Here is a 23,285-nt window from a genome sequence, read left to right on the forward strand (position 1 = left end):
GTTAATCAAAAGAGACCTTTGAGAGACAATAGCAAAGGCAACAATCATCTTAAAAAGGAAAAGAGGAAAAGAAAAGAAACTTAGTTCAACATAGATCTAGTTGCTTGGAGATGGGAACCATGTTGGTACAGCAGCACGAACACCTGGATTTAGCTTAGAGAAAGAAGATGAGAAAGGAGGAGAAGCAGCTAGAGCAGTAGCATGCTGATTGAATCAATAGGAAAAAATAGGGCAAGGCTGGGCAGAGCCTTGCTCAAATACATTCCATGGATCTTACAAGGGTGGTGTTTGGGAAGTGCTTTAGCACCTGATTTCAGGTATTCTCCAATGTGCATGCCACAAGGGTGGTACCCAAGGAGTGTCCAAGACAGCACTCACTGAGCATGAACAGATTAAGCACACTCCTGCCCCAAAAGGCTGATCAAGGTCAACCTTACTGTTAAAGTCCAAATTGGCTTAGGAAATGCGGTTCACAGAGTCAATACAAAATGGAGAATACTCCCCCCTCCAGTATAGAAAAGTTTCCAGTACAAAAAGGTTACATCATTTCACTGTGCCCAGAATTCCCCTGCTTCATAACCATCAAATAAGCTTTATTTTTTTGAGGTTCAAGCAATCTATTTCTACCATCTAGTTAAAATCCTGGTAGCAGTCCCTTCCTTTCCTTCTTCAATGAGTTCAGTACCAGGTTCATCATTTTTCTTTCCTCTTTAACTCCTGCCTTCATCCTAGGGCTTTAATGTATACACATTGACTATCTCTCAATCAGCCTAACCATTTATTTCCTCAACCGGGTCAGTTCCCATCACCTACTCTTCTGCTACATGTTGACATGGTCATAATCTTAGTGATGTCTATCACATATAAATGTGCTATTTCCATTTTCAAAAATGCAAAAATCCCCTTATCTGACCCTAATCTATTGATTTGCTTACCTCTCCCTGTGCCTTCCTCTACAATCTTACTCTTTGTCTACTCTATGACCTCTGATCCCTCTATCCCTCAGTTCTTTCCTCAACTGTCACACACTCCATCTTCACTAGTCATCCTGACCGCATCTATTCAAATCTATACAGTCCTCTTTTCTTTAACCCTTTGCCCCTTGATCCTCTCACCAGTCTTGTCTTGCCAACCAAGCCCCATATCAGTACCATATCACTCCCAACATACATCACCTTTCAGCCTACTGCTGGACAAAGGTGAAGGACATGTGATGTGATGTGATATGATGTGATGTGATGTGATGTGATGTGATGTGATGTGATGAACATGTTCTTCACACAACCCTTCTGATTAGGTCCACTACACATTTATGTTTCACAGCTTCAACTGGGCCTTTATTGCTACCAGTCAATACTTTTACATTCCTCATCAATCAACTACCCCATTGTCCACTTTAATTCTTCCAAAACTTTTCATTCTTCCTCAAACCTCCCATGGTATCCCCTTCTCTTACCCTCTTAGCTAAGGAGTTTGCTCTCTCTCTCTCCTTCTCCTTAAAGGTCAAGTCAAGGCCCTATACTCACAAAAATAATTCTATTACATTCCATCTCTTCCAACAAATACCTTTATCATCCCTACACTCTCTCTTCAATATTCAATTTTTCCTATTTCCTGGATCCTTCCTTACCTTCTAGAGTCAAAGAATATGAGTGCTTTTGAATGACACTGGCTTCAGGTATTCTCCAATGTGCATGCCATAGGGATGGTCTCCTTCATATCTCCTTGACCCTCATACTTTCCATTTGACCCTTCCATTCCTGCTAACTACTGTCCTTTAACTCTACTGCCTTTTGTGGCTAAACTCCTTGGGAAGACCATCTACCTTCCATTTTCTCTCCCCTTAGTCTCTTCTTAAATCTAGTTTTAAATCTAGGTTCTGATTTCATCACTCCAAGAGATGATCTCTCAAAATTACCAATGATTTCCTAGTTGTCAGATCCACTAGCTTATACTCAGTCCTCATTCTTCTAGATCTCTCTGAACTTCCACTAACTGATCAGTCTCTTTTTGATACTTTCTACCCTCAAGATTTCCAGGTTCTCCTACTATCAGACCACTCCTCATTTTCCTTTGCCAAACCTTCATCTAGATTATACCCTTTAACCAGAGGTGTCCCACAGGGATTTATTCTTGAGACCTCTCCTCCCTTTATTTATTTCACTTGGTGATCTCATTACCTCCCATCAATTTCATTTCATTAACAGTTATAAACTAATGATTCTCTAAATCTATCTATACTGCCTTAACCTCTTTACTCACCTCTAGCCTTATATCTTGGATAGACTTTCAGATGTGTCTAATAGACACGTTAAACCCAGGATGTGCAAAACTGAACTCATTAACTTTCTCTTAAATCCTTTACTCGTCCAAACTAGCCTAATATTGTAAAGGGCTCAATCTTTACAGTCTCCCAGATTGAAACCTAGTTGTCATCCTTAATACCTCACTATCTCTCACTCTCCATATCCAATCTGTGGTCAAGGTGTATAAATTTCACCTTTACAACCTCACTTGAATATGCCTCCTCTCCTCTGATACTGCTACCATCCTGGGGCAATCACTTATTATGTACCAGGCATAATGTTAATCTCTGGGAATATAAGGAGGCAAGAGAAGATACTTCCCCTCAAGAAGCTCAATCTAAAAGGGAAAACAATAAGCAAATAAATATATAAAAAAACAAGTTATGTGAGGAATAAATGGGAAATAACACAGAGGGAAGGTACTAGAATTAAAGAGGGACTAGGAAAGGTATCTTGAAGAAGAAGGGATTTGAAGGAAATCAGGGAAGTCAGGAGGTAAAGATAAGAACAGAGACCATCTCAATTGTGGGTGAAAATGCCAAGAGTCAAGAGATTGTGTGAGGAACAGCAAGGAGGCCCATGTCATTCAAAAGCACTCATATTCTTTGACTCTAGATGCAATCTTGTTTCTACTATACCACACTTCCTTCTTTAAGTAAAAGGTCACCAATTATCTATGGCATCAATTCCCTAGGGAGATCTCCTAGCATCACTCCTTTATTATAATGGGCCTTCAATCTCACAGTATACTGAGTTTAATGAGAAGATGGTTCTCTTCTACTTTATAGGTATTAAAAGTGAATATAGTTCAGTGTGTGTGTGTTGGGGAAGTGGGGAGAAAGCTAGATGGCTCAAGTGTATTGAGCACTTGTCCTGAAGTTAGGAAGACCTGAGTTCAAATCTGATCTCAGATTCTTTGTAGCTGAATGACCCTGGATAAATTGATTAATCTCTATTTGTCTTAATCCACTGAAGAAAAAAATGGCAAACCACTCCAGTATCTTTACTGAGAAAATCCCATGGACCATATCGTTCATAGTGTCTTGAAGACACTATTGAACAATTGAGCAACCAATAGTATGATGGAAAATATGAGGACTTGGAATCCTTACAAATCCCCCCTTAACCTTTACCAGTTGTGCAACCATGAAAAGTCATTTAATTTTTCCAAATGACCATTTTCATATCACTAAAACTGTGATATTGAGTAAAGAGATAGGGACTCCTGAGAGCTCTCCCCCAAATCACTCCAAATATCTTTAAATAATGATTCTAACAAAATTCTAAAGTGACAGAACCCACAAAAAAGACTGAAACAATTTTCCAGTTCGACAACTTGTTAGACACACAGGAAGGTCTGTTGCACCAGGATTAGAAAGGGCACACAGGGCAGCCTGAGCTTCACCAGAGTAAACCAACTCTAGTAATCCAGGAACAGACCACAGGGTGCCTGGGTCCCTGGTGGTGTTTGGATCCATGGTAATGGTGGTGATTTCCAGATCTCTCAGCTCAAGTTTTGCCAAGGACCATTGAGAAGGGCAGCAGGAAAACTCTGCCATATCAGAGTGAAAGCAGAGCCCAGTCCAGAACAGGCTCAGTGCAGACCCAACCCCCCCCAGGGACCAGGAGCAGGCCTGGGGAGCCACCTAAGAGGGAGCCACCCAGCAGTTGCTTCAGAGAGCTTTATCCACTGACAGTAAGGGGTTGAGGGAGATTGCAGAGAGATCTTTCTGCTACCCCTGAGGCATAACTCTGTTGCTTCTCCCATATTCAGATGCAGGTCACAATCTGGGCTCCAGTCACAGGAACAGAAGTAGCAGAGTAGGGACTCTTCTCATGGTTCCAAGACAGAAAGAAGTACTTGTGGTCATCCACAGATCAGAGCACAGGTCAGGAGAGCAGTCATAGTCTTTAAGACCTTGGAGGAATTGAGAACTTGTAGGTCCCTGGGGGGGGTATCCCTGTTTTCAGGGGACAAACATTGCAAAAACACTCAAAATCTTGGGACAGTGCATCCTCCATACTAGGAGCTCCACCTTAACAAAGAGTTAAAATCAATTCATATGCTGGAAAAAAATCTGACCATGGATAATTACTTTTGTCCTAAGGAGGATCAAAACACAACTCAGAACATAACAAAGTCAAAGTTTCTGTATCCAAAGCCTTCAAGAAAAATATGAATTAGTCTCAGGCTGTGGAAGATCTCAAAAACAATTCTGAAAATCAAGTAAGGAAGGTATAGGAAAAAAATTGGGAGGAGACATAAGAACAATGCAGGAAAAATCATGAAAACCAAGTCAGCAGCTTAGTGAAAGAGAAACTAAAAAATACTGAAGAAAATATCTTTCAAACCAGTTTGGGTCAAATGGAAAAAACAGTCCAAAAAAAGTCAATGAGGAGAAGATTGCCTTAAAAAAGTAGAATTGGCCAGATGGAAAAGGAAATACAAAAACTCTCTGAAGAAAATAATTCCTTAAAATATAAAATGTAGCTAAGGGAAGCTGATAACTTTGTGAGAAACCAAGAAACAATAAAACAAAACCAAAAGAATAAAAAACTAGAAGAAAATGAGAATTATCTCATTGGAAAAACAACTGACCTGGAAAAGAGATCCAGAAGAGACAATTTTTAAATTATTATACTATCTGAAAGTATGACAAAAAAAATAGCCTACACATCATTTTCTTTCTTTTTTAAAATTAATTTATTTTCATCCATTTATATATGCATATTTCTAAGTTATAAAATTTCCCTCCACCCTCCCTTACCACCCCCTCCTTATCAGGGAATAGTCAGGTTAGTATTTTACATGCATATTTTGTTAAACATATTTGCAGATTACTAATTTTGGGCATGAGGAATTAGGAGTAAGGAAAAGAGATACATAAGAGATAATTTTTATATAGTGTTCATTAGATATGGAAGAGTTGGGTTTTTTCCTGTGTTTTGCTTTGTTTGGTTTTTCTTCCTCTGGTTGGGGGATAATATTGCCCATAACCAGTCAAATACAGTTGTCCTAGCTCTCTGGACTGTAGTGAGGAGTTGCTTCCATCAAGGTTCTAACAACATCTCATAATGTTTTTGATTACACATCATTTTCAAGAAATTATCCAGGAAATTGTCTTGATATCCTCGTAGCAGAGGATAAAATAGAAATTGAAAGAATCCAACAATCATCTCCTGAAAGAGATCCAAAAATGAAAACTACCAGGAATATTATAGCCAAATTCCAGAACTCCCAAGTCAAAGAGAAAATATTATAAGCAGCCAGAAAAAAAAAATTCAAATATCATGGAGCTCCTGTCAAGAAAACACAAGATTTAGCAGCTTCTACATTAAGGGCTCATGGAGCTTGGAATATGATATTCCAGAAGGCAAAAGAAATTTAATTACAACCAAGAATCAACTACCCAGCAAAACTAAATATATTCTTTCAAGGGAAAAGATGGACATTCAATGAAATAAGAGGACTTTCAAATTTTCCTGAAAAAAATGACCAGAGCCAAACAGAAAGTTTGATCTTCAAGTACAGGAGTCAGGTGAAGCATAGAGAGGGTGGATGGGAAAGGCAAGTAATGAGGGACTTAATGATACTGAACTGCTTGTATTCCTGCACTGGAAAATGACACTGATAACTCATATGAACCCTCCATCAGAACAGTTAGAAGGAGCATATATATAGGGGTGGCTAGGTGGCACAGTGGATAGAGTACCGGCCCTGGAGTCAGGAGTACCTGAATTCAAATCCAACCTCAGACACTTTATAATTACCTAGCTCTGTGGCCTTGGGCAAGCCACTTAACCCCATTGCCTTGCAAAAAAAAAAAGGAGCATATTTAAATAAGGCACAGGTGGGAGTTGAATTTGAAGGTATAATGTATTTAAAAAGATGAAGTTAATGGTGGGGGAAAGGAATGTACTGGGAGAAAGGGAAAGGAGTAGAATTTCATATAAAAGATACAAGAAAAAGCTTTTGCAATGAAGTGGAAGAGGGAGAAGGTAAGGGGCAGTGAGTGAGGGAATCTTACTCTCATCAGAAACGGCTCAGAGACAGAATAACATGGGGCAACTATGTGGTACAATGGATAGAGTACCAAACCTGCAGTCAGAGGGATTTGAGTTCAAATCTGACTTCATACACTTAATTGCCTAGCTGTGTGACCTTGGGCAAATCACGTAACCCCAATGCCTTAAATACATAAAATTTAAAAAAAAAGAAAGAGGGAATAACATACATACCCAGTTGGGTATAGAAATCTATCTTACCCTAGAAGAAAATAGAAGAGGAAAGGGATGGGAGAAAGGGGACAGGGGGAGGGAGAGGGGTATAGGTGAGAAGGAAGCCTATAGGATAGTAGTCATATGCAATGCACTTTTGAGGAGGAGCAGGATGAAAGAAGAGAGAGAATAACTGGGGGAACAGGGGTGGGATAGAGGAGAATACAGCTAGCAAGAGCAACTGTGGGGAAAAAATATTGAAACAATTTCTCCAATGAATTTATGATAAAGAATGCTATTCATCCCAAAGAGAGAACTGCTGGTATCTGAATATAGATTGAAGCATACTTTTTTCTCATGTTATTTTTTTTCTTGAGGTTTCTCTTTCTTTATGGGGAGGTGGGGTTGTATTTACTTTTACAATGTGACTATTGTATAATTTTTCTTGTCTACACATTTTTATTTTTTTATTTTTTGTTTTTTTAGGTTTTTGCAAGGCAAATGGGATTAAGTGACTTGCCCAAGGACACAGGGCTAGGTAATTACTAAGTGTCTGAGACTGGATTTGAACCCAGGTACTCCTGACTCCAGGGCCAGTGCTTTATCCACTGCCACCTAGCTGCCCCTTGTCGACACATCTTTAACCTACTTCAAGTAACTTGCTTTCTCAATAGGAAGAGTGGGGTGGGAGGAAGAGAAAGAGTTTGGAATTCAAGGTTTTGAAAGTAAATGTTGAAACTTGTTTTTGCATGCAATTTGGGGGGGGGGGATTTTAAAAGAAAATTTTTTGTAAAAAAAGAAAAAATATTTACAGGCATTGTTGTGAGAATCAAATGAGATAAACTGCAAAATACTATTCAAATGTCAGCTACCATTATATAAAGTGAACTTATATTCTGTGGTTTGTTGTCTGCAGTGCTGTAAAGCCCTACTATGTTAGGGAAAGGTTTAAGAATCCCTCTTCCAAACTTCATTTTGCGGGTCTGATTTTTTAACTGGGCCCACACATGTCTGTATACTCATCAGACCTTAATAAGTATGTATGTTAACTTAATTCTGTTTTGTTCCTCCTTGAGACCAAACTCTAGAGGTTAACATGTTTAATTTAATTATTTTTTTTAAAGACCAAAATCATGGAGGTTGTCATCTGTAATTCTACTTTCAGTCTTTCTAATCTGAGTTCTTACATACATAAACAACAATACATATGGGTGAAACACATTTATGCCCCCTTCTTCCCCCACTCCAAGAAAAAAGAACAGTTCCAATCTACAGTTACCTTTTTTCCATCTCTAAAGCTTATCTCAGATACTTAACTTACTCTGTGATGCAAGACGATTCGCTTAATCTTTCTTGCCTCAGTTTCCTCCTCTGTAAAATGAATAGGCAAAGGAAATGGCAAGGCATTTCAATAGCTTTGCCAAGAAAACCCTAAATTCGATCAAAGCATTTGACACAACTGAAATTACTTCAACAACAACAACCACAAAGCTTGGGAATTAAGAAATAGACTCTTAGCTTTAACAGTTTCTTTCTTGGTTTCCTTCAGCATGATTCATTGTTTTTTGTTTTTTTCCTCCTCCAAGGAAAGTTCCTTAAATCTGACTTCAGTGTTGCTAGCAATAAACCTCTGAATAGTCATTAATTGGGACCTCATCACTGTAAATCTTGTTCTTGGCCAGGTCTGTTATAATTCATTTTATATTTTCTTGAAAACTAAGAATTATCTCCCAAGTCACTAGGAATACATAAATGTGTATTGTTTCTTTTTTTTAGACTTATGCAAAACTCCTTGACAAGAAAAATTTACAGAGATGAAAAGGTTTACACTCTTTGATTTTGCAAATGACAATTCCCTCCGTGTAGGAGAGACTTCATGGATTCAAGACCTTCCCAGTGATGACAAAGAAATTGCAAGTCTAATAAAAGCAAATGAAAATGTGTTAGTAAATTGGCCAGTGGAGGAAAAAAAGACTGAGAAACAGTTAGCTAAAGTACTATCTATGAGTGGTAAGTGAATTATGCAGCATTATTTCACTCGTTTCTTTCCCTCAAACATTTTGGTGATTTTGACTACCTGCAGATGGCATCATCTGCACTTGTTATTTTCCTTCTCCCCCCAATTCCATTTCAGATGATCCTCAAGAACTGGTTGTGATTATTCAGAAAATCTTAGAAGCAAATGAAAAGACAGAAGGCATTCAAAAAGGTAAAAGGAAACAATCTGAAACACTAGGCTCAAAGAATGAAGAGAGGGAAAATGATCAAGAACAGGTTGGTTTATATTAATTTTAAAAAATTTTAATTCTGCAGCACTTTGTCAATTAATTTATCCTGCCTAAGTAGCTATTCACAGTAGTTTATGAGCATAGTTGAGTTGAACAAAGAGCTATTTTCTTACACTAGGTTCCAAACCCAAATGTATACATGGGTAGTTTTATGAACAAATGAATTCTTTGGTTACTATTAATAATAAACTGAAAGCAGGGAAGAAAAGTTATTTGCAAATTTATAAATTAAGAGCCCAGTCACATCAATTCCATCTCAACAATTTCTCTAGTATACATAACTTCTTTCTCCTCAGCGGGACCTGACTCTTTTCTGATGAAGCAGCTTCCCAGCACCCTTTCCAGCACTAGTTCCATTCTCACTCATTTTCCTTCACCCACTGGGTGGAGGAAAGGAAATTAGAATATTCCTTCTTCCCCATTGTCTCTTTCATGATCTTTCTCTACCACCTTGGATTCAGGAATGTCTCTGTCTTTGAAGTTCACTCAATTCATATCTATTACCCAATCCAAATTCCAGTAGCTATTGTATTGACATTACCCTTCTTTCTTCAATGAGTTTGGCGATTACCCACCATCAGTCTTTTCTCCTTCCTTAACTACTGCCTTCAGTCTAGGTAACTTCAAAATACATATTGATATTTCCCCAAACACTCATCTTTTACTTCTTCATATTGCTCTTTTCTCATTAACTACTCCTCTATTTCATTTCAATCATCTACAGTTATCACAAGTGCTCCACGTTTAGGTTATAAACTATGAAATCCATTTATAAGTCATTACATCACCTTCTTGATGTCACAGTCCCCTTTGAGAACACAGGACAAACAACAATAGCAAGTGTCAGATTGACTGAATTAAAAGATTGCTAGTAACTTTGGAGACAGTAGTTTTGGTTAAATGATTAGATTGTAGAGGAGTATGGAGACAGTGAGAAAAAAGGAAGTAGAAACTCCTAGGATAGATGACCTTTTCAAGGTGTTTAGCTACAAAAGGGAGAAGAGACATGGGATGGTGATAATGGATGAATCATGTGATGCATTGTTGAGGATGGAGTCATGTTTGTAGGCAGTAGGGAAGAAAACAGTAGATAGAGATCAAAGAAAAAAATAGTGGCAATAAGGGGGACAATTTGCTGGAAAGGGAATGGAATGAGATTACTTGTGCAGTTAGAGATAATTTGCCTTGGTAAGGTGGGGGTCACCTATTTATTTGGCATAAGGTAAAGGAGAAGATGATAGCAGAGGGATATGAGATGAGGGAGGGGGAGAAGGTTATAGTATATAGTCTTCATTTTTCTCTGTAAAATATGAGATTCTCAGCTGAGAGGGTGGAGAGAGGAGGAGATGAAATGTTTGAGGTGCATTGAAAAAGTTTCAAAGAGCTGTTGTGGTAAGTGGATAGTGAGGTATAGAAGAATTATCATGTAGCAGTAAGGATACAGTTGAGATTATGTATTAATAAGTTTTATGGTGGAATAAGTCAACAATTTTGTAATTTTTTCCCCCAGCTTCACTCAATAGCATATGGGTAGGAGCAAAGGCAGCAAAGGTAATTGAGGAATGAAAATTGGCAAAAGGATAAAAGATTTAAAGGGTTCAAGAGAAGGGAGGAGAGGTAGCCTGGAAAAGGACAAAGGGCATGAGGGACTAAAGGTTATGGTAAAGACAAAGAACACTGTTTGGACATACAGGGAAGGATGTGGCCTGATAATAAGAATAAATAGCAATTGTTTCTGTTTTGCCAGAATTCTGGATTTACCTTCCCAGACTGATTTTTTTTTTGACTAGGTAAAAAGAGTCTATTCTTTGCCTAATTTCTCCTCTAGCCTTAATCACTGAATGTCATGAAGAGTCAGACACAACCAAAAAATTGCTGAATAAAAACAACAAATGCCTCTATTGATCATCTCCAGTTTATCTTGTTCATAGACTGTACGTAGTACTTTGCTTTTTTGTCTCCCCCAATTAGGTGAACTACTAAAGAGAAGGAATTGTCTTTTGCCTTTCTTTTTATATCCAGGACTTAGCATAATGCTTTGTATATAGCAATTGAGTAACAGTGACAGACCACCACTGCCATCCTAAGTCTACCTTTCACAGGGACTATTATAATAGCTTCATAATTGACCTCCTTCAGCTATCCCCACCCCTCTCCAAACATATCCCAAACTTAAATAGCTCCCCTTTGTCTTAAAGTTAAAATACAAACTCCTTTCTTTGGCTTCCCAAACTGCTTGAACCTAGCTTTCAGACTGATATAATTACCCCCTCCTCACATCTCTCTATGCTTCACCCTAATTGTTTTCCTCAAATATAACATTCTACCTCTTGATTCCATTCCTTTGTACAGGCTATCTCTGATGCCTTGAATAACCTTCCTCTTTATCTGTCTCTTTAAAAATCCTAATTACCTTCAAGGTTAGCCTCCAGAATCATCTCCTTCAAAAGGCTTATCCTGATTCCCTTAGACATTAGTATCCCTCATTCTCACTAAATCACTATACATTTCTGTATATATATCTTGTATATCCTTACCTGAGAACACAGATTCTCCTAATAGAATGGAAAGTTTTTGATGGCAAATCTTTATTCACTTTTGTACTTGGAAATCAACTATATGTTGCAGCAGATAGTGCTGGACCTAGAGTTAGGAAGAGTTCAACTCCAGCCTGAGACACTAGCTTTGTGACTTCTGGCAAGTCTTTTAACCTCTTTTTGCTTCAGTTTCCTCAACTGTAAAATGAGGATAATAGCACCTTCCTTCCAAGTTTGTTGTGAGATTAACTAACATAATAATTACAAAGCATTTAGCATAATGTCCCATACATAGTAAATGCTATGTAAATGTTAGCTCTTATCATCATTTATATAAAAGTTAGCTATTATTATCTCTGCACCTAGCAGAGTGCCTGAAATATAGCAGGTGATTAATGAATGTTTATTGGTTAATTGATAGAGAAACTCATTTATTTACTATAGGTGGAGGAGAGGGATAAAGAGAGAATAGCACCTTCATATGTATTCAAGTACTAGGCATTTTTGTCAAGAACTTTTTTACAGATATTATCTCATTTGATCCTCACAATAACTCTCTGGTGTCCTGGTCTTCTTCAAACTGAGGACAAATAGCCTCTATGAGGAAAGTACTATTTTTATCATCATCTTGGGTCCAGGGTCGCACAGCTAGTAAGTATCTGAGACTAGATTTGAAGTCAAGTCTTCCTAACTCCAAGATCAACAGTCTGTTCTTTGGCCATTAGTGCCATAGGACTTTGAAGCTCTGATATGTAAAAATATTGAGCTTGACACCTTGTTAAAATAAGAATTGTCCCACAGAAACACAAATATATTACTTTTACCAGTTGCTGTCTTCAGATTATCCCTGTGATATAGTCAAAGCAGTTATTTTTATTCACTTCAAAGAATGAAGTATAGATGTATCAAAAAAATGACCTATTATTATACAGTTACAAAGTGGCCAAACCTATTTCCAAATCAGTTTTCCTGATTCTTTTTTTCCCTGATTCTATATTCAACTTATTTTTACTTGACACTTTATGTATTATCATTTAGTAAGAGCTAGATGCAGACTATTGTCATTTTGTCTTTGATTTTTTGAAGATAATCATGACAATCAGGGGTGTAATACCATGACATGCAAGTGAGTTATATTTAAGTGAGGGGCTGTGCAAAGTCACTTTTTTCTCCAGAGCTATCTGGATCCAGGACACCTGGGGAAGGCTCTCTAAATTCAGACAAACAAATGATCAATCAACAAATATGTTTTAAGCTGCTGGCTATGTTCCAAGTACATAATGGGTACACAGACATTTTCAAGAAATTAAGCCTAAAAAAAAAGAAAGAAATTAAATAAGGATTATAGATAGTGACACAAATTTTCTAAAATTTGGAATTTAGGTTACTTTTTAGTTTTTCAAAGTGATTTAATGAAATTTAAAGTTTTTTCCCTTATTTCTAGACATCACAATTACTATGAAATTAAATGTAATAAACACTGTTAAAATACATCTTTCAGGAACAGCTAACAAAGAACACAAAAAGAAACAAATCTCTTCAGGATTCTTCTGCTAATACACTGAATCAACTGGAAACACCTTTGACAGATAAATTGGTAAATCTTTCATCTTCAACAGTCTTCAGCAATATGAAATGAAAAACCAGAAACTATTGTCCTGAGCATAGAGCAAAGGAACCCACCTAGAGGGGTACTAGAAGGAGTCATAGTTTACAAATATGTGAATATTTTAAAGATTTATAGTTATGAGTTCAATAATATTCAAAAATTATAGTCGTTCATAGTTTCAAAGCTTTCATGTTAACTGTTTAGTAGATTTGTACATCTCTTCATTTATTCATTCATTCAGGATGAAAAGTAATAAAGTCTTAAATTTTCAGGAGTTAGCTATAACAGATGTGCATCATTATTATTATGCTAGATGAAGAGAAGAATTATATGACCTTCATTGTCACCATCCTTATTATTTGATAATCACTTGAGACTCTTACAAATAGATTTGAAAAAAATCTATCAGCCTGCACAAATGCACATCAACCTGTATGCTATTTATTATTTCTTTAGAGATACTTTCTACAAATATAACAGTTAACCAATCCACAACCCTCTGTATTATTTTAAAATTTAAATATAATATGTGTTACAAGGTGCTTCTTTTTCTTTTATCTTTTCACTTGGGAGTATGTGGAAAGGATAGAAAAGAAATGCTTATTATTTGAAAAAATAATTTAAAAATATTTCAAATCTAAAGATATGAGAGGAAGTTTAGATAGCAAACTGACTTTGAAATCATGAAGAACTGAGTTCAAATTCAGTCTCTAACATCCTGACATACTGGGCAGACAAGCATAACCTCTCAGTAGCCCAGGAAACTTTCTGACACTACAAAATGCAGAACAATTGCTGAATGTAATAGGAGAGAATTTTTCTCCTTAAAAAGTTCTCTATGTCAATTAACCAAAAGCTCTCTATCTCAATGAAAAGGGGCGGGGTGAGGGAGAGGGCTCGGGAATTCAAATAAACTTGCCCAAGCAATTGCATACTAGTGAATAGAAGAGGCATACTCTTTTCTAATCCTAATGGAAGTAGCAAAATAATGATAATAAAATAATAAGTTAAAAGGAAAGTAATAGTCTTTTCCCTTTTATTTCCTTCTTTCTACTCATTTCCTCCCTCTTTTTATTCATTTTTACTGTTCATTTTAACTAGTCTCATCCAATTTTCTGACTCATCCAACCCTTCTAACCTTCATCTATATGAAACATTTGAAAGGACAGCTATGCCTTCGACATAGTGTCATGGTTTCATTTTGATATATTGCGGGTCAGTATAAAAAATTAAATGGGAATTTGAGTGGGAGTTTTTTGCAAGTTTAGAAACTCAGAAATGCATAAATGTATGTATAGGAGCAATTAGGTGACACAGTGGATAGAGCACCAACCCTGGAGTCAAGATGACCTGAATTCAAATCCACCTCAGACAATAATTACCTAGCTGTGTGAACTTGGGCAAGTCACTTAAGCCAATGCCTTGTAAAAATTAAAATAAATAAAATAAAATGTATGTATAATATCAAGGGGGGAAAAAAGCAAATCTGTAAAATCAGGAGACTTATCTGATAGAAAAGGAGGGCCAAAAAATTTTATTCAGATTTTCCAAACCTGGAGGGGATGGGGGGTGGTTGAGGAAGGGGGGGGGGGGAACAGCACTACTTTAGCCCCCATGATGTGGAAGAGATAACTGTAGTGTTGTTTTTTTTAATCACTTGATGGATGTAAATATTTTTCTGCCTTTTGTAAAGTTATATAGACCAATATAACTATAATCTGCATTAAATTTATAATTCCTCTGTTCTTTCCATTTTCTGATTGATTCTTTTTCTTTTTGTTTTGGGGTTTTTTGGTTGTTTTTTTTCCCAAGGCAATGGGATTAAGTGACTTGCCCAAGGTCACACAGCTAGGTTAATTATTAAGTGTCTGAGTCTGCATTTGAATTCAGGTCCTCCTGACTCTATCCAATGTGATACCTAGTTATCCCTCTGATTGATTCTTTAATCCTTTCTGAACTCCTTTCCTTAATTAGGAAATGTAAACTGTCATTCTGGAGATGGGTGAAAGGTTTCCAAAATTCATATGCCACATATATTTTTTCCTGAAATTCAGTAAATAATTAGAGTGACTTAGAGTGTCTATCATTTCTTCAAAACCTGCTTGGTAGTCTATAAGAAACAGAGTCTGGGGGATCTATACTTATGTCTTTATTCATTACTTTTCTTAAAGCACAAAATGAGTCAGGGAATGGCATATGTTTCAGGCATACAAGAACAAGTTTGGGTAAATTGGGAAAGACTCATTACCAATTGACCACTGATCAGTTCTTGAACATGACCTATCAAAAACTCTAGAGGAGTTGCTACCTCTGTTGGTGGAGGGAATATCCATAGTGATAGAATCATGCATCTCTAAAAAATTATAAAGGCATCTACTTTTAGGGGATTTAAGAAATTTGTATGGGTTTGTTATGTGTTATATGTACACTTATACTACATTAAAAACAAAAGGTTTAGTTATACAGAAAGGTTTACCATCAATAAGTTTTATATATAAAAAATAACAATAAGTTATTTTTTTAAGTTTGGAAAGTATTTTACATGTTCTATTTAATCCTCTCAAGTGTCCTATGAGGTAAGCTCTGTAAGTCTCATCCCCATTTTACCTATAAGGTTTTGAGAAGTTTAGAGATTTACTCATGGTCACACACCTAGTAAGAGATGGGTGAAATATAATTTCATAGATGATGTGACTAGGGACATGAAATATTTCTTTAATACTCTTTCCTTTCCTTTCCTTTCCTTTCCTTTCCTTTCCTTTCCTTTCCTTTCCTTTCCTTTCCTTCCTTCCTTCCTTCCTTCCTTCCTTCCTTCCTTCCTTCCTTCCTTCCTTCCTTCCTTCCTTCCTCCATTTTTTTTGAAAGAGAGAACCTTCTGGAACTGCTTTTCTGCCCACTGAAAGCAGCAGTGATGATGAAGAGTCTTTAATCCAGTTATCAAAAGTGGAATTGTGTGCCAAAATAAAAAATCTGAAACAGAAACTCTCTGACACCATGACAGAAAACTGTCGTCTTAGGCAATCACTGGTCACACTTCAAGGTAAAATCTGAAAGAACTTGATATTTTGGATGAATGGAAAAGCCTTATATGAATGAAAAACAATTTAAAGAGTACTTTAGGAATAACAAAAACATTTAATACTATAAATAATTCAACAAAATTATATCCTAAGAAGTCTAGTAGCAAGATAAAAAGAATTTACAAAATTCTACATGGTGCTATCAAAAATCAAGAGAAAATAACTGAAAGAGAAATTCTCTTCAAGATAACTACCAAATGTGTAACATATTTGGATGTTATTTTCCTGGAAATACTGAGGACTTATTTAAATAAATAAATTATATAAGATTCTATGATTTCTTTGATGTCAAAATTCCTGGTGAGAAAATCCTCTTTACAGTGAAAATCAGCAACTAAATGTAATTTAATGTTTTTGAGGGTGACTTCTAAATGCTGAGAAGTTAAGTGACTTACCCAGGGTCATATAGTCAATATGTGTCAGAGGCCAGATTCAAAAAGTATCACTGAGTACCAGAACAAAAGACTCTTTATAGAAACAAAAGAAAAGTAAATACTCACTCTTTTTGATTGGGCTTTGACCAAAATAAAAAATGACAGCTTGATTTGAATTAGTCCTCAGATCATGTATTATAACAAACTGCCAAGGCGTTACTTTATACAACTAGTCTCAATAATAAAAAATTCATTTGGAGGAACAAAAGATCAATAATTTCTGGGGAAATAATATTTAAAAATAGGAATGAAGGAAGTCTAGCAAAATCAGATCTCAAAGGAAATTATAAAGAATCAATTATCAAAACTATTTGATACAGGTTAAAAGAAAAAAGATCAGTAAAACAGATTAAAAAATAAGAATTAGAAATAATAAAATGTAGCAATGCTTACAGGAAGCTAGTGGAACAGTAGATAGCATTCTGGGTCTGGAAACAGGAAGAGCTAATTTTCAATCCAATCTCAGATATTTACTAGTTGTACAACCCCGAGTAAGTTACTTATCTCCTATTTGCCTCGGTTTCTTCACTTACAAAATGGGGAAATGGTAACACCTTCCTTGAAGGGTTGTTGGAGGATCAGATGAGATTCCATTTGAAAAATGCTTAGCATACTACTGTACATAGTAGGAGCCATATAAATCCTTATTCCTTCTTTACTTCTTACTAAACTTAAGAACCCAAACTCCTGTGGCCAGAATTCCCAAATTAATGAGAACTGCTAGGAAAACTAGAAACGAGTTTGTCAGAAAATATTTTTAAGTCAACATCTTGTTCACTATACAATATACCATATTTACATGAAGGATAAACAACTTTTGTTTTGTTTTTTTAGATTTTTCAAGGCAATGGGGTTAAGTGGCTTACCCAAGGCCACACAGCTAGGTAATTATTAAGTGTCTGAGACTGGATTTGAACCCAGGTACTCCTGACTCCAAGGCCGGTGCTCTATTCACTACGCCACCTAGCCGCTCCCAATAAACAACTTTTACATGAAGAGTCACATCATAAAAAGAATCTTAATATTAAATAAATAAATTAAATAAATAAATAAATAAATATTAAAAAGTGCCTTCTAAAGATAGAAGAAAACTTCTATACTACATTTTAGGTAGTCTGTTAAAAACAATCCATTAGCATATAAGTATATCTATTTGGATCAAGATTAAGATGGACAGAATCTCATGCTACTGAGGATACTATTTCCCTTTACCCCTCAATTTTGATATTCATGCTGGTTGCTTTCAGAGGAAAATATAAAGTAATTTCACTTTGTACCTCACATATAAAGGCATAGCATCATTGTCTATACTTATCTCTAGGTCTTCTTTCTAACAGAAATCTAAACTTTAAAAAGTTTAGTTTTAAAGGTTGCCAACCAAGCTTCAGAGAACTCCTAGAGCTCCTAGTGGTTAAAGGGTTTTCAGATGACAGGAAAGTGATGTCAACAGCCTGGACCAAGTCTCAAGTTTGGTTTCAATATCTCATAAGGAAAAAACGAGCCCAACTTATATAGAGATAGAGGTTTAGGATATTATTTCCATAACAAATCTATAGATAATAGGTGCCTAAGTTAGTTGCCAAAGCCCCTTTGACTGGATCATAGAATCAATCAATCATTAATTCTAAAAAGTAATCACAAAGTATACCTTGGTGGGTATCAAGGAATTTTCCTATAATTCTACAACAATGTAAATCATACAGGATCAGGTTTGAATGAGTAAACAAGATAGGGTTAAACCCTAATTACTATATCAAATGCAAACCTCTCGAATTAGGCAAAGAAAGAAAGCAATGTGATTAGCTGAGAGTATCAATCTTGGAATAAACCAATCCAAGAGGGAAGATTACAGATTTGGAACTATTTTGTCAAGGTGGGCCCTTGTGCCTGTACCAGCCAGCAGAAGAAGTAGAGAAAAATAAACACAGAGGGGGTTATTATATTCCACCCTCTTTCCCTTCCCCCCCACCATTGACCAGAGAAACTGGACAAATTAAAGGTAATGTATCTCACTGGAGTTGATGAGACACATCAAGCAAGAAGGCAGCTTCAGGGAATATATATCAAAGAAGAATGTTGACTATGAACTCAGGAAAGGCCTTCTTGAACAAAGAACACTGTTTATTTGTAGAAGTACCCCAGGTTTTGGAAAGAATGTTTTGTAATAACTGTTCTTACTTCCTTTGAAGAGCTAATTGTTAAGGACAGGTATATTAGTAAAGGCTCAGTAACTACAATGTTATTGGGGAAGTTTCACAGTGTTACCCCTACTCTAGAACCCTAGAGTAGTCACTCATTCACCCTCTTGGGGATGCAGGCTTTAAGTACTTGTGCAAGTTGTGGAGGTAGCACCAGAGGTGGGCTAAACAAAATATCTAAAATTCATTATATAACTTTGCTACTGAGTGAGAAGTGAAATGTCCAGGTTTACAATCATTTTATCATTTTGTCACATAAATCATTGTAAGCAACAGGTGTCTTTTTCTGGCAATGTTTGGAAATTTGGCATAATTCCATAGATTCACGATAAAACATGTTACCTAACTCCTCACAAAAGTTAATTATGAAAATTAAAACCCTAAGATTCTTATCCCATTTGACTCATTTCCCATCTAGAAAAACTTAGTATTCTGGATAGAGGTCTAAACCTCTAACCTAGTTAGTTCTCTGTATACCAAGGTAGTCCCTGAGGTCCCCCACTGCACTCCCCCACTGCACTCCCCCCAACCACCACCATCACCATGTAATTAATTAATATACATGAATCACGGATCACTTATGACTGGTTATAATTTATAGGAGACAAAAATCATGAAATAGAAATAAAAAATCATGTGTAAAGTGCCTGCCCATACCAGGCACAAGATAAGGGAGTTAAACTTTTACTGGCATTTCATTGATTCTAAGGATCTGTCATGGCCATCAATGTCATCCTATTTCTGCCATTTCCATTAGAACTCTTTGTTCTAAAGAACAAAAGGCTAATTCCTGGAACCAAGCCTAAAGAGAAAAGTATTGTCTTTTCTACAAAAGTATTTTGCTTGCTTTTTTTTTCCCCTGAGGTGCTTTATTTCCTTAATATTATGTCTAAAAGTTAAGCAGTTAATTCCCCTCCTTAAAGAAATTTAGATTCATGTCACAGGATCTTCCAGTGCTCTGGATAAATCTCCAAGACTATAAATTTTCAAGAAGGTAACCAGTAGAGGGAGTTTCATGATTTGGAAATACCTTATACTAAATATACTTACATCTCAAATCCACTTCCCATCTCCCAAAAGATTAATTCCTGTTCCAAGCTGAAGACAAGACTTACCAAAACTGCTCAGTTAGCGGATTCTTTTCTTTTTCACACACACACACACACACACACACACACACACACACACACACACACACACAGAGTTTTTAAATCTGGAAGGAACTAAATCCTTTTTTTACTGAACCAGTTTCATTAAATATATAAAGAACACAATAACACTTCTTTATTTTTTGCTGGCAACCATTTATTGAATCAATTTTTAAAAACGCTTTGAGTGCACAAGTTGGATCAAAGGATCTTTCATTTGAAACTTTTTAGCCTGATCATCTCTAAAGTATCAATTCCATTTGTTTAAACTCTTAGAAATTCCATTTCTGTAATATGTGAAATATAAAATACAAAATCACAGACAAATGGGGAAGCTTTGAAAGTTACATGCTCATCTTTCAAAAGGAAGACTAACTTTTCTTTTTTTAATAGAAACACAATTTAATATTCAAGGTAATGATAATTAGTACAATAATAGAAATGCTTAATAGTTTAATAACAGAGATGTACAATTCATGTACAACCCTATTATTTTGCTACATGTGGAAGGACTTGTTGAAGTTGATATTTATTAAGTGAAGAATTTTTTTTAAATGCTGCCCTTTTTTGGAATAATCATTCTTAAATACTGTTTCCTATCTGATGTTCCTTCTATTTTTTTTTTCATTAGACATTCCATTCTGATTTCTAAACAGTGGAGTATATGTGGCCTCAACCTTAATCAGCTCTCAGGAGCCTGATTCAAACCTTACCAACTCAGGAAATCTGTGTTTAGACCTTACTTTCTGGCAGGAATCTAGACTAAGGATAGCTAGTGGATAGGTTTCCTGTCGTTTTTAAAGTATTTTTTTCTTGTGACTGTAGTATTTCTTGCAATTCCTACCAGATCCTTGTCTAGACTAGTGGAGTCAAACTCAAATAGAAATAGGAGCCACTCACCTACATGTATGGATTTCTGTAGGTTGCATATTGGTTTAGTTTTTAATATATAATATTATCTGTACTTAATTTTTAAATTTATGTTGTTACATAATTCCCAATTACATTTTAATCTAGTTTGAGTTATACTTCTAAGCTACATTTAGCCCCCAACCATGTGTTTGATATCTCTAGTCCAGATACAGAACAAGTCCACATGCTAAATAAGTTCTGTACAACGTAGGGAGAAATATCAGACTTGCTATTTATATATAAGTTGTACCAAATTTGTCTCTTATGTGCCAGTTGAGAAACCTTGTACAGAGAAGCAGATGTGTTAGGAAACTGGAATCCCTTCTTTTAGGCTTATTTTCCAGCCAATGTTAAGTAGAAGGTTCTTTTTTTAAGTCTCTAATGATCTTAGTCTCAGTTAATTAATATCCCTCTTAAAAATACTGATTAATTCTTCTATTTATGGCTTAATAAAGTTTTTTTATTAAAGTGAGAACAAGGACTTTAATCTTGAAAAACACTCATAATATTATTTCTTTTTTTCTCTGCTGCCTCTTTTCTTTTTCTTTTTTAATTTATTTATTTATTCTTATTTTTGTACAAATGTTTTTTATATATTACTAAAATATTCTTGCTTAAGAGTAAACATAATACCCTCTCCCCCAAAAAACATAGACCTGCATAAGCGATAAAGGAAAGAGAAAAAAATTAAAATAATAATAATAATAATAATAATAATAGGTGCATCCAGGTGGTGAAATGGACAGAGCACCAGCCCTGGAGCCAGGAGCACTCGAGCCCAAATCTGGCCTCATACACCTAACAATCACCCAGCTGCGCTACCCGGGGCAAGCCACCCCAACCACACTGCCCTGTAAAAACAAACAAAAAAAAAAAGACCCAAAATAAAAATTAATAATAATAATAGTAGGCAGCCAGGTGGCGCAATGGACAGAGCACCGGCCCTGGAGTCAGGAGCACCCAGGTGCAAATCCGGCCTCAAACACCCAACAATCACCTGTGTGGCCCCAGGCAAATCACCTAGCTCCATTTGCCCTGCACCCCCCCCTAAAAATAATAATAATAAAATATGTGCTTCAGTCTGTGTTCCAACACCTCCAGCTCTGTCGTGGGTAGATCACATTCTTTATGATAAGTCCATCACTAAAGTTACTTCCATATTTTTCCACCATTGCCAATGCTGATCGCAACTCCCTCCATTCGTACTTCCCCACTACCATATACTATATTTTCTCTCTACTTTCACTCTGTCCCTCTTCTTAAATGTGCTGTAGGGTAGCTGAGTGGTGAAGCAGACAGATCCCTGGACCTGGGGTCAAGAGGCTCTGAGACCACATACCACCCATTAGGCCCAGCATCCACCCAGCCCTATGATCCCAGACAGGCCATCCAATCCCAGCCCCTTGCAGGAAGTAAAAAAGAAAATGTGTTATATCTGACCACTCTCCCCCCATGGCACATCCTCTCCTCCATCACTCACTTTCCCCTGCTTCCCCTGTCCCCTTTCTCTCCTTCTTATTCTAGATATCTATACCCCATTGAGTATATGTGCTGTTTCCTCTCCTAGTCACCTCTGATGAGAGCAAAGGTTCCCTCATTCCACCTTGCCTTCCCCCCTTCCATATCATTGCAATAGCTCATTGCAATAAAAAAAATTATATGAAATATTTTAGCCTATTCCACCTCTCCTTTTTCTTTCTCCCATTACATTTCCCTTTTAGCCATTGACTCCATTTTTACTCTGTATTATATCTTCAAATTCAGCTTTTTCCTGTGCTTCATCTATAAAAGCTACTTCTACCTGCTCTATTAACTGAGAAGGTTCATATGAGTATTATCAGTGTCATTTTTCTATACAGGAATACATGCAGTTCATCATCATTAAGTTCCTCATATTTTCTCCCTCTCCTCCAATCTCCATGCTTCACCTGAGTCCTGTAATTGAAGATCAAACCTTCTGTTTAGCTCTGTTCATTCCAACAGGAACATTTGAAATTCCCCTGGTTCATTGAAAATCCATCTTTTTTCCCTGGAAGAGGACATTCAGTTTTGCTGGGTAGTTGATTCTCAGTTGCATTCTAAGCTCTTTTGCCTTCCGGTATATTATATTCCAAGCCCTATGAGCTTTTAATGTAGTTGCTGCTAAGTCCTGTGTGATCCTGACTGTAGCTCTACGATATTTGAACTGTGTCCTTCTGGCTGCTTGTAATATTTTCTCTTTGATTTGGGAGTTCTGGAACTTGGCTATAATAGTCCTAGGGGTTGGTATTTTAGGATCTCTTTCTTGGGCGGGGGGGAAATGTGGATTCTCTCCATTTCTATTTTGCCCTCTGCTTCTAGGATATCAGGGCAATTTTCCTGTAGTAATTCTTTGAAAATTATGTCAAGGCTCTTTTCCTGATCATGACTTTCAGGTATTCCAATAATTTTTAAATTATCATTCCTAAATCTGTTTTTCATATCAGTTTTTTTTATTGAGATGTTTCATATTTTCTTCTAATTTTTCATTCTTTTGGTTTTGAAAAATTGTGTCTTGATTTCTTGTCTAATCAGCA

At 36.3% G+C, this 23,285-nt stretch overlaps 1 protein-coding gene across 1 annotated transcript in view; it reads left to right on the forward strand.

The window, feature by feature from the left end:
* Positions 1-8,338: 8,338 nt before the first annotated feature.
* The window catches only part of BEND6 (BEN domain containing 6), a 33,471-nt gene continuing 18,524 nt past the window's right edge, over positions 8,339-23,285 (forward strand). Inside the window, exons 1-4 of the mRNA XM_074190002.1 lie at positions 8,339-8,534; positions 8,659-8,798; positions 12,851-12,946; positions 15,824-15,998. Coding sequence (XP_074046103.1) covers positions 8,339-8,534; positions 8,659-8,798; positions 12,851-12,946; positions 15,824-15,998 — 607 coding nt within the window. The remainder of the gene's footprint in view (positions 8,535-8,658; positions 8,799-12,850; positions 12,947-15,823; positions 15,999-23,285) is intronic.

Source organism: Macrotis lagotis, chromosome 5 (genome assembly GCF_037893015.1).
Source record: "Macrotis lagotis isolate mMagLag1 chromosome 5, bilby.v1.9.chrom.fasta, whole genome shotgun sequence".
Lineage (NCBI taxonomy): Eukaryota > Metazoa > Chordata > Mammalia > Peramelemorphia > Peramelidae > Macrotis > Macrotis lagotis.